Source organism: Orcinus orca, chromosome 4 (genome assembly GCF_937001465.1).
Source record: "Orcinus orca chromosome 4, mOrcOrc1.1, whole genome shotgun sequence".
Taxonomy (NCBI): Eukaryota; Metazoa; Chordata; class Mammalia; order Artiodactyla; family Delphinidae; genus Orcinus; species Orcinus orca.
The window spans coordinates 15,162,628-15,177,226 of record NC_064562.1 but is presented as its reverse complement, the minus strand read 5'-3'; the positions used below and the strand labels follow the sequence as shown (position 1 = coordinate 15,177,226).

Sequence of the window (14,599 nt, the reverse complement as noted above, 5' to 3'; positions counted from 1 at the left end):
TGGTTAGATATGATAATTAGACAACTTCCCATTTAAAATGCTGTGGATAGTACTGGGAACGTATATTATTTGCCTCTACGCGTTAAGCGTTGTGTTTTTGGATCACGCTTCCCTTCACATGCCACATTTGGGCCACGCTGTCTTTTTGGTTCTGTGAACCCGCCATGCTCCTTTCCACTTCGGGATTCCCACATTTGTTTCCTCTGCCTTGAGCACTCACCCCAAGCCATCACATGGTTGACCCCTTTTCCTCCCTCAGGTGATGGCATTAAGGTCATCTCCTCAGAAATCCACACAATCTAAGTAATCCCACTCTACCTAAGCCAAACTTCCTTTATATTAACTTATTTTATTATCTTGATAACACAATTATCTTAGATTATCTTGTTTATATATTGATATGCTATTCTTCTGAATCCCTAGCACACATCAGTCCCTGGAATTTAAGCATTCAGTAATTATTCATGTGAAAGAATGAATGCAGGCAACAAATGAATATTTACAATTTATAAGGTTTTAAATCCACATCAGCAACACAACTACTGCAAAATTATTTGTCTTGGGAAATCGATTCATCCTATACTTCAGGAAAAAAAAATGAATAAAAGAAGGGACTGCTACTCTCTTTCTTAACACCACAGTTTTTATTAAACACGCTCTCTAAGACGTTTTTTACCTGAGTCTTCCTAAAGGACATAATGATGTATAAAAGGAGTAGGTTTCTGTTTCCATAGATAATTGTTTTTCAAGTAGCAAAAAGACTGACTGTGTGGGAGACATTCTATCTTCTGGCTGGTAAAATATTATACGAAAAAAACCGTTGAACATTCTGAAGAGTAACTTTCTAATTTTACATGAAAAACAAGCCTGTGATAAAGAAAGTCTGTATAAGAGAGACAAACAAAAACAAGCTATAAATTAGGTCACTAGACTTACAACAATATTTTTGCAAGAAGTTTTTATAAGTTTTGGCTAGCTTTTAAGCTTGGACTATAAGATGTCCCAGGAGGCTAAATGAGCACAGGAATTTATCCTCTGACAGGGTCAAATGCAATGTCCTTTGCGATCCTGGCTGAACATTTACCCTCATGCTCAAATGCGGATCACTCCATTTACCTAAATCTATGCTTTCAGTAAGACATCAAGTATTTTATCTTTAATTAGGCAAGGCATTAAACTCCTATTTTCCACTGCACCTATTTCAAGTTATAAAGCTCTCCATACATGCATACATACATTCTCTTGTCTTTATTAAGGAAAAACTCTTTTATTTACCTAAAACACTCTTTCTTTCTCTCAACGCTGAAGTTATTCTAGAAATTTCGTTCTTGGTGTAAAATACCATGTTTACTCTACCCAGACATTTATTTTCATGAGAATTTGATTCTTCTTTCAAGCATCATCTTTTGAGATCAATGAAGAATTAAAGGGTATAGGAAAAGCTGGTGTAAGTAAATAGATTTTCTTACAGAGGCCAGAGACACAGTGGTAACTGGGATTGATGTCAGAAACATAAAATCATAAGAAACATCTGAAAAAGTACTGATAAAATTAAAAGAAAGACATCGTAATATATTATATAGTAAAAATGAACATAGATAAATCCTAGAATTATTTTAAAAAATGCATTTGGCATGCCAAATTTTAAATAGTAATCACTAACTGAAATTAATGTTAGTTTCTCAAAATTATCAGGCAGTTTTCCTACTTTACAGTGACAATAAAATCAAGAAAACCTGGAAAAATAAAAACGGAACCTTGAATGCAAGCAAAGATGCTTCAGTAATAATTTTCACACAAAGCCTCATTCTATGTTGTGCCCCAGTCTAACTGATCTTACCTGTTACTCACATAAGACGTTATGTAAAATAATGAAACAATGCAGGAAAAAAAATATGGATCTTTGTCATATTCCACACTCACATTTTAGCAACCTCACAAAATTAAAAACGTTGTCCAAATTAAATGTCAGGAGAATTATTTATTTTACCAAAGTGATAATGTACGTCTTGAAAGGCTTGTTACTAGCTTCAAGGAAACAGAAAACAACTACAAAGCTAAGTTAAAGGCAACTTTATTACAATACTTTTCCAAACTTCAAAATGCATTTATTATTGAATTTAATCTAATATATAATACATTATATTACAAGACAGAAAGCATTTCTGGTCAGATATTTAGCTTGCATGTAAAGCCCAATACAGAGCTTCCTTGGAACAGCAATAATGCATAATAGTTTATATCACTAAGTAAAATATTTCTCTGATGTTGCATAAAGAATCATTCATATTGCAATTTATTTTATGTTCATTTCCCCTGATTTAGAAATAAAGCAAAGCTATCTTTTCTTCAACTTACTAGCTTATACCTAGAAGTTGTCTATATCCTAAACACATCCACCAGCTTAGAAATAATTGCCTTGGTAGAAAACAGGATTTTTAAAACTAACGAAACCAAACGAACACTATTATTTCCCCATTGCAAACAGGGGCAGAATTCTCTTCTTTCCTTTTTTGGGAGCCAAATCTGTGCCCTCCTGCTCTTCAGACAGTCACCCTCAATAGTTTCTGCTTTACAAAAATACCCAAATCTGTAATGAACTCTATTCTAACAAAGTCATTTCTCTTTTATCTTGCCTCCTCATATTTGTTTACTTAGAAGCGTTTACAGCCCACTTTGAACATTACGTAATAATGAACTTTACAATAAAGTAACCTTGGGAAATGCAGTAACATAAAGGAAGTATTTTCCAAATTAGACAAGGACATTATTTGCTCATCTACCTCTGCTTCAACCAACCAACCAGATTCCACTTACGAAAATAATTCCTTTTCCAAGGTTACTCCTATAATAACAATAAAAACAGATGTAAATCCACTGAATCAATCTGGCTCCTTACTTTGCTCTCTCGGTTTAACATTTGTGAGCTACCAACTAGCACAAAACGTGTTCACCCTCCTTGTTTTCACAATGGCAGGAAATGGTTAGAGAAGTATAGAAAAGATTCTATTTTGTCTTTCATAAGGCAAATTTAAAACGGATTTTGCTATGAAGTTGGAGGAAAAGAAAAAGGGAACGAAAAGGCATGTGCTGGCTGCTCTTGGGGCAACGTTCATAAATCACTGTACGTTAAGAGCGCGTGCTGAAACTTCATGGTGCCAGTCACGTAATTTTGTGTATTTGGGACTAAAGACGTGAAGGGGTGTCTTTTCCCTGTGGAAATAAAAAGAAAAGAAAGAAGAAAAGAGAGTGATAGAAGAGTCACAAGAAAGAGAAAGAAAAGGTTTCTACACTTAGATCACCATGCAGAAAACGTGCCTTCCAAAAGCTTAATTTCACAGAGCTGTTTTGTTTAACAGCGAAGATTTCAAGGGTAGAGCATGTTTAGAGGTACAGAAATTAATCTCTAGAGCCGTCTTGGAAACGTCCATTTTTTTTCCCCAAACAAAGCGACTGCAAGATAACACACGAACTCATTCACAAACATCTGTAGTGTTAGCAAAGCGCCCCCAGATATACCCTTCTGCCCACTCACTTCAATACTGAAGAAAACAAGCCATAGACAAAAAATCCAGACAGCATCAACTAATTTAAAAATCTGTAAGTTGTACATTTCAGTCCCACAAAAGGCACCAAAGTCAAGCTTAGCTCCTAGGTGCAAAGACAAAATGCCATACCATTCACTGGAAAAACCACAAATTGAGACCATTCATAAAAGGAAAGCATTCAATTTACCAAAAGAAAGGACAACTTACTTTGCCTTCTTTGTATTATCAGTTTCAGATTCTTTCACTGAAATAAAATAAGCAATATCCAATGTCAGTTTGCTTTTTTTTTTAACTTTAAAATCACTTAAGCAATTACCTGTATCGATTAATACCAAATGGTCAAGTTACACAGAGCAGCTAAAAAAGTTCCTTATCACATTGACATTGGCTATACGCTATAGTCAGTACTATGACTACTACTACTGCTACACTTTTCAATATAACTCTCCTGAGCTGGTTGCTTATTTACAGTACCACTATGCATGGAATAATTTAAAAGCAAACTGTCTCAGGAAAATTACTATTTTCCAATAACTGTCCATCAGTCTAAATGCCACTCTCTGTGGCAGAGAAATATTCATCCATTAGAATCCCTAGGTATTCACTTACTACGTTCAGTCCCAGTGATCTGGGCGAGGATTCGGAAAGAGCGAGACTGAGTCGTTCCAGTCCTTGGATGCCAGTCTTCAGTATCTTCAATCAGTCTCTTCTTACTGGCATCACTGTGAGTAGGTATGTGATAAAACTCTGTATAACGATCCATAATGTGTTTTCTTGGTGGGCTAGGGTTCAAAAGGAAAAAAAAGGATTAAAGTATTTATAATTATGTTAAGAACAAAATAACTTCTCCCATATTATTTATAACTTATACATTTAATCTTCAATGTTCCTTTTGTGTATTTTGCTTTTTCAAGTATACTCAGTAACAATTTTTCTTAAAAAAAGAAAGCATCCTTCTAAAATAGAGTAGACTAGGTTATTTTTTTAAATTAGTTTTAAAAAAGGTACTTATATGCTAATATAAAATAATAGTATAGATGGCTATTCAACAGAAAGGTTACCGTTTGGGTAGGATTTTCCTTTTAATTGACAGAAGAAGGCAGCAGAAGAGAGATTTCAACATGAAGAAAAGGAAAAGAAAAGAATAAGAAAAGAAGGAAAATAACAAGAAATTGCAAAGTCCACAGTAATTAAAATCAAACAATTCAAAATTACTGGTATTGTTCATCTTATGGCTAACGAAGCAGATATGGACTACATCCACAACCACTGTTAAACACCCATATGCTGCTAAAATATGTTGGCTTTCACAAAAGTAAATGATCATTTCTTCACTGGGCCCAGAAGCCATGAATGGTGTAGTACAGGCTAAACCAACAATTCCAAACACAATTTTGAAAAGGGTCAGAACTTATTTTCTACAGTATTCTCATTTATGTGTACAGATATCCCTAACCCTAAATAAAGCTGGGTGCAGGATCACTGCTGTAAAGAGCTGTGGTCTATCAGAAACCAATGAAATATTTATCAAAAGACCAAGATATGAATTGTGGCTCTATGACTTTTGACTAGTCAATCTCACTGAGCCTCAGTTTTTTCATTTATAAGAATATCATATATAAAGTAGCACTGTTCTCAGGATTAAATGAAATAATATATGTGAAAGGGATGTGTAAACTACGGAGTTCAAGAACTTTGAGTTTGCTAAGACTATTCATTTTTCTATTAAGAAAGCATAAATACCAATATTACAGAATTTACAATGTACATTATTTTATTAACACATTAACCTAAGATCTAGGTAACTTTATAAATACTCCTCCCTTCTCAACCCCGCCCCCCAAATAGGATAAATGCAAACTAAATTATGAGTTTCATTTCAGAAGAGAAGAAGGAACCTGAGCCTGGACTAGCAGACAAGTGGCACAAGATCCAAGCAGAGAAAGTACCCTAAGAGTGCCAGATGTGTGTGGCAACACCTGCTAGGTTAACTCACTGCTAAAAAATCACATTGCTATCAGAATGCCACGTGACTGGTGTCATTGTAATAGGGATACCATCAAAAACTGTCTCAGTACACTAGAACAGTTTTTGCCCAGTGACATGGTAGAATTAAAGTTAACACTAGCTTTACAGTCAGACAGGTAGTAGTTCTAAGCATACATCCTCCATTCAGTGTGTATTTTATGCAAGTCATTTAACTTCTCCAAGTCTCGATTTTTACCACCTGAGAAATGGGGATTGCATCTACTTTAAAGGGTTGTTTTGAGGAATAAATAAGGTAGGTAAAGTATGTAAAAGTGCTTTCCACACTAACACAAAGTAACATAATGTGTTCTTTTATGATTATTGGAAAAATTATTTGCAATGCATGTTCTAAGACTACAAGTCATCATATATGTAAAGAACAGAATCAATAGTATTTACACATAATACTAATAATAGTATTTTAATAGTATTTAATGGTATATTTAGTAGCATATTTTAATAGTAATTCAAATTATTATTTATGATAAAATTTTAATATTCCAGGAGTGAAATACCTAAAATACCTTTTACTGATATTGAACAAAACTTCCTAACCCTTTTTAAAATAGACATAATTTTCTTTAATTACAAAATAATAGACATATGCTATTTCATAAATACACTGTCTCTGGCAGATTCCCAAACAGATAATACTTTATCTTATGCAATTACTTGAAAAACTTTATATTTAAGCTACTAAACTTATAGTTTTAAATTTCTCTATAGTCAGTAAGTGTTTACTCTTAAATGGTGCCAATTTCAGCTATAAGACTATTTTATCCTCTATAAAAGGTTTGGACTATAAAAATACAAAAAAATAGTGTTAAGCTAAGACACCAAGATTAATAAAATGTCACCACTTAAGAATATTTTTTAGCCACAACACACTTGTGAAAAGTACAGTGCGTCTTAGACTCTTTTGTGACATTCACCATAGCTTAAGGTCTGTGTCAAGTGATAGAAAGTTTCTAAACGTTTACTGCCTTTGAAACTCTCATGACTATGATTAAAGAAGGGAATAATCTCAATAATTTGATTTTTTGAAATGTATTTGGGATAGAATATAAATTCAACTATCAAGAGCAAACAATTTATTTCAAAATACAGACATTCAAAATTAGCAAATTTATTCAAAATTTTAAAAAATATTAAACACGGGAGGCCCCAACCGTTATCTCTAACTCCAGTATATACTGTCTATAATAATAATCTATCTTTCTGAAGGTTTAGCTTTCTAGCATGGAAAACAAGTTTCCTAGGCTCCTAATATATTTGAAAATTCTAAGCAATGAGAAGAGACTAACAAAATTTGGTGATGGTGTTAAGTTGAAAGCCAGATGAAAAGTTGCAGAGAGACAATGATGAAAATTAGAAAAGAAACCACTGATGAGGTACTTACACAGTGCCAGGGTTACTGAAGGAGGAATAACACACACACAGAAAGATGTGATAGAGTAGAGAAGGCAGTGATGTTCCCAGGATGATGGGCAACAAAGATGAGGCCAAAAAAAAAAGAAGAAAAAATGAAATAACAAAATTCAAAAAAATGAAGACATTACACCAAACATCATGCTTCAAAATAATCACGTAAATGCAGACAAACAAAAATGAACAAGTGTTAGTCAAAATTCTGTTACACTGTTATTATTTGGAGAACAGTTTTATCTGTATTTGTTTGTTTCCAAAAAACACTGAAAAATATTTTATATATTAATGCTAGTTGAAGTCTCAAGTTACTAATACCAAGAAAGATTCACTATTTAAAATTTTTTTCTAGGTTTTTATAAAATTTATTTTAGAGTGAATCCAAATTCCTACCATGGTTCCTAATAAAAGGCAGAGATTAAAATATAAATAAGATGTCAGATATAGAAACAGATCATTTTAGAATCACTTTTAAAATCAGAGCAGACTAAGAGAAAATCTTTCAGTCTCACATAAGATAAGAAGTATACATTACTAATAGCAAGTGTAATCTTCTCACATAAATTATCCTGAGCCATACATTATAAAGGAATAATATGCTATATGAAACTTTTCTCTTATTTTTTAAAATGAAGTGATTATGATGAAAAATATATGAAGCAGTGGGTCATAAATAATAGTCTATTACTCAATTTTCATACTCTCCCCTGTCCATCGTTACCACCGCCCTCATTCAGAAGCAAATTCCAGGAAGTTTAGAGCTCACTTGGAGGAACTCCAGAGTTCTGTGTTATCAGCAACCTAATTATTGCCCAGAAAGGCATGTTTGATATGATAAAAGAACTAGGTTAATAACACCTAAAGAGGAAAGACATAATTCATTCATATAGCCTATTAAGCATAAAATCATTAAAAACAAATATATTCACATTCTATTATGTATAGAGACGATGAAAGTATAAAATGCTATACAGCTTCTCTACGCATTGTTGAATCAATCCTACCACAATGATGTTTAGTCAGAGTAACTAATTACTCATTATAAACGCAGTGAGAAAAGCTGCCTACCAGTTTGAATACTAAGACTGTGCATTGTAGCTAAGCGGTATTTCCACACGTCAAAGTCAGTTTCATTAACTCAATAAAGGGCTGAGTTTTGCTGAGTGGGGGTGAGATGCAGGATTAAGTTAATCTCAGTAATTTATGGGTATTTAGTCTTCTCTAAACCATAATGCAAAGCATTCTCTCCTCTGCCTTGCTATTTTAAATAGTAGGGAAACAGTTTTTCAAAATAACCTCCTCTGAATCACCTCAGAATAAAATCTTAGATATATATTTAAACATTTTAAAATTTAGGGAAGAAGTTTTATGTCAAAATGAAGTTGGGGGGAAATATTCTATGATGTGGTAAGGGGTAGCCAGCAGAGGGTTGATTAGTTAAAACCTAAAGATGCCAATTTTAATACTTTGAACAGATATTTTCATGAATTTTAGAAAATGTGCCCAAGTGGAATAGCCCATCATACACCACAGTGGCATCTGTGCCAACGTGACAAGTCAGATGACGTGGCTTTTCACCCTAGCTACGCCACCCACTTCCTCTGTGCCTGGACAAGCTGCAAATTATTTGCAATAAGAAGCCTCCTTTTCCTCAATGGTGAAATGGATTACAATGTCTTCATCTCTCAGAATTCTTGTAAGGGTGTACGTTTTTGTATTTGAAAGCACTCTGAAAACTATACAAATACAGATTTGTTGTTAGAATAGATCCTCCAGCGACTCAACATAGAAAAAGTATTATCAAACTCAACTGTAGTTTATGCACATTATTCACTCATGTAGCCTCAATTCACTTAATTTATCCTCAAGTCTATAACCATGAAAAACAAATACTAATTCAAAGTAACAGAAATAAGCCCAGGGCACAAACAGGTGACAGAACCAAAAATTTGGCAAGACACACCAAAATTTGGCTTCAAAAAACCCTAGGCTTGAATCTTAGCTCTATCACTTGAGAATTCAATCACATACTGCATTTAAAAACATCTAGCACAATGCTTAGTAATAATGAAAAAATTAATGAATCTTAATCTGCATTCTAAAAAATGTATATTTAACCTAAATGCTTAAATTTATTTTTCCAAGTCCCATTTTTTTCCCCTTTATAAGTCAAATTGTTACACTGGAATCTAGTAACTAGTGGAAATCTTTGTGTACAGAATTTAACTTTAAATAGACAAACAATACATCAGGGCTTGGGGGTGTTTCTCTAGTGCATTGTGCAATATTCTTATGTGTCTATAACATGAAACTCTTCAATTAGTGAGATCATAGCCACGCTGGAAGAAAGTTGCTCTAATAATTCAATAGTTAATCCCTCCAGTGTGTCTAAGATAGATATTCCATATTTCCAATTCTACTCTAGAGTAGGATGATAAGGAAATTTCAGCACATGCTCAGAATAATCATAACATAAAATTAATTTAAGTTCTTACCTAATGTGATTTTTATCTATTTTTAAAGCTAGTAATCACCAGTTTATCATCAATACCAACAGACACAAAAGCAAGGTTTTGAAGTTATACCACAGTTATTTTCAATGCCTATGCCAACTACCTGTGACACTTAACAAGCTGGTACTTAACTCTCTTAACAAATTCCAAGGTGCACAGAATTTTTATCATCCAGTGACACACAACTGCATATATAGAGTTCTCAAACTTTCAATAACACTGGCTGAAAAATCGAAATGGTTCTTAAAGATTTTACCTGGGAAATATTGGGTTTTGATATGAATTTGGAAAACAACTCAGTTTTATATGTACTATTCAATAGTGGTACATATGTTTATGCTTTACATTCTATCTTTATCTTTGTATTCTAATAGTCTTGACTGATACAAATTACCCCGAACATTACCTCTTTTAAACCATTACACAGCAAACCCCACATATATTTTATGATAAAAGTTAAACACTACTATTTACTACCATAAAGGAATTCACCACAACACAGCAATGCAAAACCAAACTTATTGAAAAGGCTAAATGTGGTTATTCTAAATTACAGCTATTTTGCAAAATTTAGCCTAATTTTGCAAAAATCGGGCATTCATGCTGTTTACTCATATATAAGTCACCATATTTTCTCTCCAGTAATGTGGATACTAACTCTGTCACTTTTGTTTTCTGTAAAGAGAAAAGCATTTAAAAATATTACTGTCATATCATGTTTTGTATCTTCCAAGGCCAGGTTCTTCAAAATCCCACATAAGAGCTGTTAGAAGAAACTGCAGTCCAATGAAATTAAAATTAATTAAGGATGCATGAAAGACTTACCTCTTGAAAGCAGTGGCACATTATAATGCAAGGGCATATGGAAAGGGAAAAGGTAAATCAGTTAAACTACTTGATGTAAAATAGACTCCTTTCCAGTTTGGAATATAAAGTTCCATTTTGCTCTAAGTAGAGTAAGGAGAGTAATAAAGAAGACAGTAAGCCAAAACTAAAAATTAATATATGTACAAGATGGACTAAAAATTTCTTAGAAGTACCTTGTTCATTATTACTTATAAGAAGGAATAGGAATGTTAACGTAGTATTATTAAGAAATATTATAAAGATAGCAACACAATCGTTAGATTTCATACCATTAGGATGAATAACTATTTCTCAGTAATGATGCATAATTCATAAGCACTTATTTGTCTTATGTTTATTAATCCTAGACAAATTTGGGTGGGATGCCTATAAATCACTTAAAAACTAATAGTCCTCCTGCTTTGAAGAAAAGGATAACTTATGCATTTAACTTCACATCCTCCTAAACTCCTAAATTTTTGGTTACTGGCATGTATTAGTTTTAAAATAAAAAGTAATTCATAAAAAGTAACAACTCTCTCTTTAAAAAAAAGGAACAACCCTCAACTGTGAAAGAGTTTTGCTGAAGATCTTTTGTCACACTATAAAAATGTGGAAAATTCAATAATCACATAATTAGTAAAAACGCTGACAGTGATTTCAGGAAAATAGTTTGACACCGGATGCAGGAAATTCATCAGTATCACAAAACACCTGTTCTTCAAAATGATACATCACTGACTAGTAAATAGTAAAATGTGTGATTTATTTTCGATTTTTCTGCTCTAAATGTAGTAAGAGAAAGAGCACTGCAAATATGTCTCAGAACTTCATAGATACTTTGTTTTCAACTTTTCATCGTGCTAACATATCTGGACAACATCTGAAATTAAGCTATTTTTAAATGCAATCAATTTACGAATCCAAAGCAGTAATTTGCTTGTTAATGATGCAAAATATGTAATAATCCCTTCTGTCCTGAACCTTGTGCAGCGCTGATCACCAGGCATGTGCTCAATAACCACATGTCGACGGATTAAGAAGCCACTGTAGAGACCCTGTAACCATACCTCTGCCTACAGCTTCAGTTGAAAAATAATAAGCTTTAAATCATTTCAAGTTTGATCACCAAAGCTGTACTCATAAAACACAATTTCAGCTTGGTACTTTCACATGTTTTCAATGTAGTACCTTTCCGTAACCTCAATTTGCTTTTATCTCTACAAGTTTCCATTAAGAAGGCTTTCTTATAAAATTTCAAGAAATGTTAGCAAGGAGAAAAGATTTTAACTCAAATACTTCCTTCAAAGGACTTTTTTCTTCTGAGCCTGGAATTTAACAAACACAATAAACTTCTGCTTTTAGTTTTCTGTGGGGCTAACATTTGACAGGCAGCATCTGTTTTTTCAAGGTACTACTTTGATTACTCTAAAATCTATTGTCTTAAAAAAGACATACCAAAAAAAATATAACCAAACGCATCTCAACACTACATACTACTTCTCTTCCTCACATGAAAGAAGAGATAACTTAGGACACTAGTTTTCCTCAATTTATACATCGAAACTTTCAAAAGCCATCCACCACCACAAAACCGCATGTAGGGCCCAGTAGCTGTCCTTCCAGACCTGCCCCTTCCTCTCAGCAACAGCCTGGAACCCTGCCACCTTCTTTTTCAAAGCCCCCAAGTTGCCATGGCAGCAGTGCTATGAAAGCACAGCCCCTTCATTACATGAATTAACATTCAGAAGGGATTATCTCAGAAAGGACCTATCTACACAATTATTTTAATTATATTTTCCTGGGAACCGGCATTGGTAAAAACAATCACGCATGCAGATTATTTCCTTTTGTTTTCCTTTTAAAAGACACTTTTGTCACAATAAATCTGATCAAAATGATTTTACAAAAATTACTTTGGCTTAAAGTACGGTCACTGGATTCCAAAAAGAATAAAATAACCGTCTATAAATGGAGGCTGCTGAAAACAGACTTCAACCAGTTTTTAAAAAATCTGTACCATAAAGAGGGGAAAATTATAAGGAATGGATTTTCAAAAAATTCTGCTAACATTATATATTTAGTGTCCACTGCTTTAAATTTTAGAAATATTTTTACAGTGAAATATCCTCTAATTTGCTTCTGATATTTTTTAAGCATCCTTTAATGTTACTGTCCTCTCATTACTGTTTGATTTTAAAGACTAAATTCCAGCATAAGTTTATCTGAAAAGAATGTTGCTTAGCTAGCTGACCTAAGCTAATGCATCATACATAGACATGAGTCAAAACTAAATTTGTTTTCTGTCTTAAAACTACTTCCTAGAAAAAAAGCTTCTTACAGACTTCTCATTTCCTCTCTTCAGCATGAGATACATAAGCTGACACGACTGCAACCACTCTGTTTCAACTTTTGGTGGCTCATAAAAGGATGGAAAAATTGAGGAAGAAAGATTCAAGGTTTGCCTTGCATTATAAGGGCCAGCTGCTCCACGTTGTGCCAGGACTTGGAGAAAAAGAGTTACAGAGTCTGTTACATGGTTCATAACAGGTCAAAATGCATAATTAGGTCTGGATTAACCTATAATCGCCTTGCAGAAAGTGTTGTATTGTATGTAACATAACGCTACATGCTAATGAAGCAAATGAAACCTTCATCTCCCTCCCTTCAAAGAACAGCTGATTTTGGGGGGGATGGAAATTAAGTTTTGCTTGGAAATTGCCTGAAAGAAGAGTTTTGATAAGAGCAGAAAGCACCCTTGGCCACCTACCCATTTTGCTGTTTACTGTCACCCTGGGATCCTCTTCTCTGTCCCTCCGCTAGCTCCTGGGCAGTCTCGGCACACACGCTGGTGACTGTGGGCTGCCGTGGGACATGAACTGCAGGTTTACCAGCGCTCAGTGCAGATGACCGCTGGTCAGCACTAACACTGGCATTAGCATGCGGTCCAGATGCAGCGAATGGGGGAGGAGTGACAGCGGCCCCGGGTGCAGGGGAAGCATGTGATGAAGTGGTCGCATGGGCTGGGGTGAAGGCGGACGATGGTGATGGGATGGATGTGACTTTTGGTGAAGACACAGAACCAAAGGGTCGTGGTGCCTTATTGTAGGCCATGTTGGTTGTGGAAGTGACTTTGGACACAGCAGGAGATGGAATGGGCACAGGTTTAACTACTTCTTTAGGTTCTCCCTATGTAAAATAAAAATAAACATACACAAAAACAGGCCAAAGACATGCAAAATAGATCCACTGAAAAGAACACACAGCTAGTTTGTAAAAAGACAAACACAATCATGTTAGCAGGCCAAACTTCACACGTTTTCAGGTAAAAACAATGAGTTGATATAACACAGTATGCATGCCAACTGGTCCCAACATGCATAACGTGGATGCACATACTGAGTAGATATTTTTTTTTAATAAAAACGAAAGGAGTTCAAAATATTTAGGAAGTAGATTAGAAAAGTTATCAAAAAGCCTAAAGGCCAAAATAAGTACCAATTCAGACATATTCCAAAGGAAAATTTTCTAAATACCCCACAGTAAACAAAACATCACTAACCAAAATATTTATTTTAAAATATCCAGAGTCTCAATTATAATTCCATCTTTCAAACCTGTTTAATTACTCTCCAGAGTACAATTATTTGATTCATGCAGAAGCAGCAGCACATTTCTAACTCAATTAAAAACAAAACAAAACAAAACAACCGAAGGAATGTTCATTTTCATCTGACCCAGAAATGTGCACATTCTAATTATTTTGAATCAAGAAATCGCTCCTTAAAAAAAAAACTCAACAAAAAAAGCAAACAAATCAACAAAACAAAATCAATCCTTTCCCTTTCCTGTAATCCACCTGTTGTTTCTCTCTCTGGAATGTTGTGAGATATCACTAAAGATGGAATAAATTTCTTCCCTTTTCTAAAATAAATATTTAATATTTAGTAGTTACATGAGGGGAAAAAAAAGATCTTAGATGTTTCTTCACTGCCATCAGTCAAAGAAAAAAAACAACAACTAAGAAAGCTCAATTCCTCCTAAAATTAACAGAATTTGTGTTTGCAAATTCCTATCCCAGAGTAAGTATGAAGTTAAAAACAAAAAACAAAAAACAACAGCTTAAGCTTCTATGACATTCAAGAATAAGTCCCTACCATCCCCAAAGAAAAACAATCAAAATTCCTTAAAAAGCATACAATGGTGGCTCTATTATGTTTAATTTGAAGGAAAAAAAAG

At 33.9% G+C, this 14,599-nt stretch overlaps 1 protein-coding gene across 6 annotated transcripts in view; it reads right to left on the bottom strand.

Moving 5' to 3' along the window:
* Nucleotides 1–14,599, bottom strand: part of PDLIM5 (PDZ and LIM domain 5) — a 214,195-nt gene that overhangs the window by 85,356 nt on the left and 114,240 nt on the right. For 2 of the 6 annotated variants that reach the window (XM_049709180.1, XM_033400363.2), the window contains exons 5-7: nt 13,131–13,222; nt 4,158–4,330; nt 3,756–3,792 (exon numbers count right to left, since the gene is read on the bottom strand). In XM_049709180.1, the coding sequence (XP_049565137.1) occupies nt 3,756–3,792; nt 4,158–4,330; nt 13,131–13,222 (302 nt within the window). Of the gene's footprint in view, nt 1–2,058; nt 3,214–3,755; nt 3,793–4,157; nt 4,331–4,609; nt 4,628–6,975; nt 6,991–10,172; nt 10,190–13,130; nt 13,550–14,599 lie in introns of those variants that run through there. The other 4 variants (XM_049709178.1, XM_049709177.1, XM_033400360.2 and 1 more) reach the window with 4 other exon arrangements.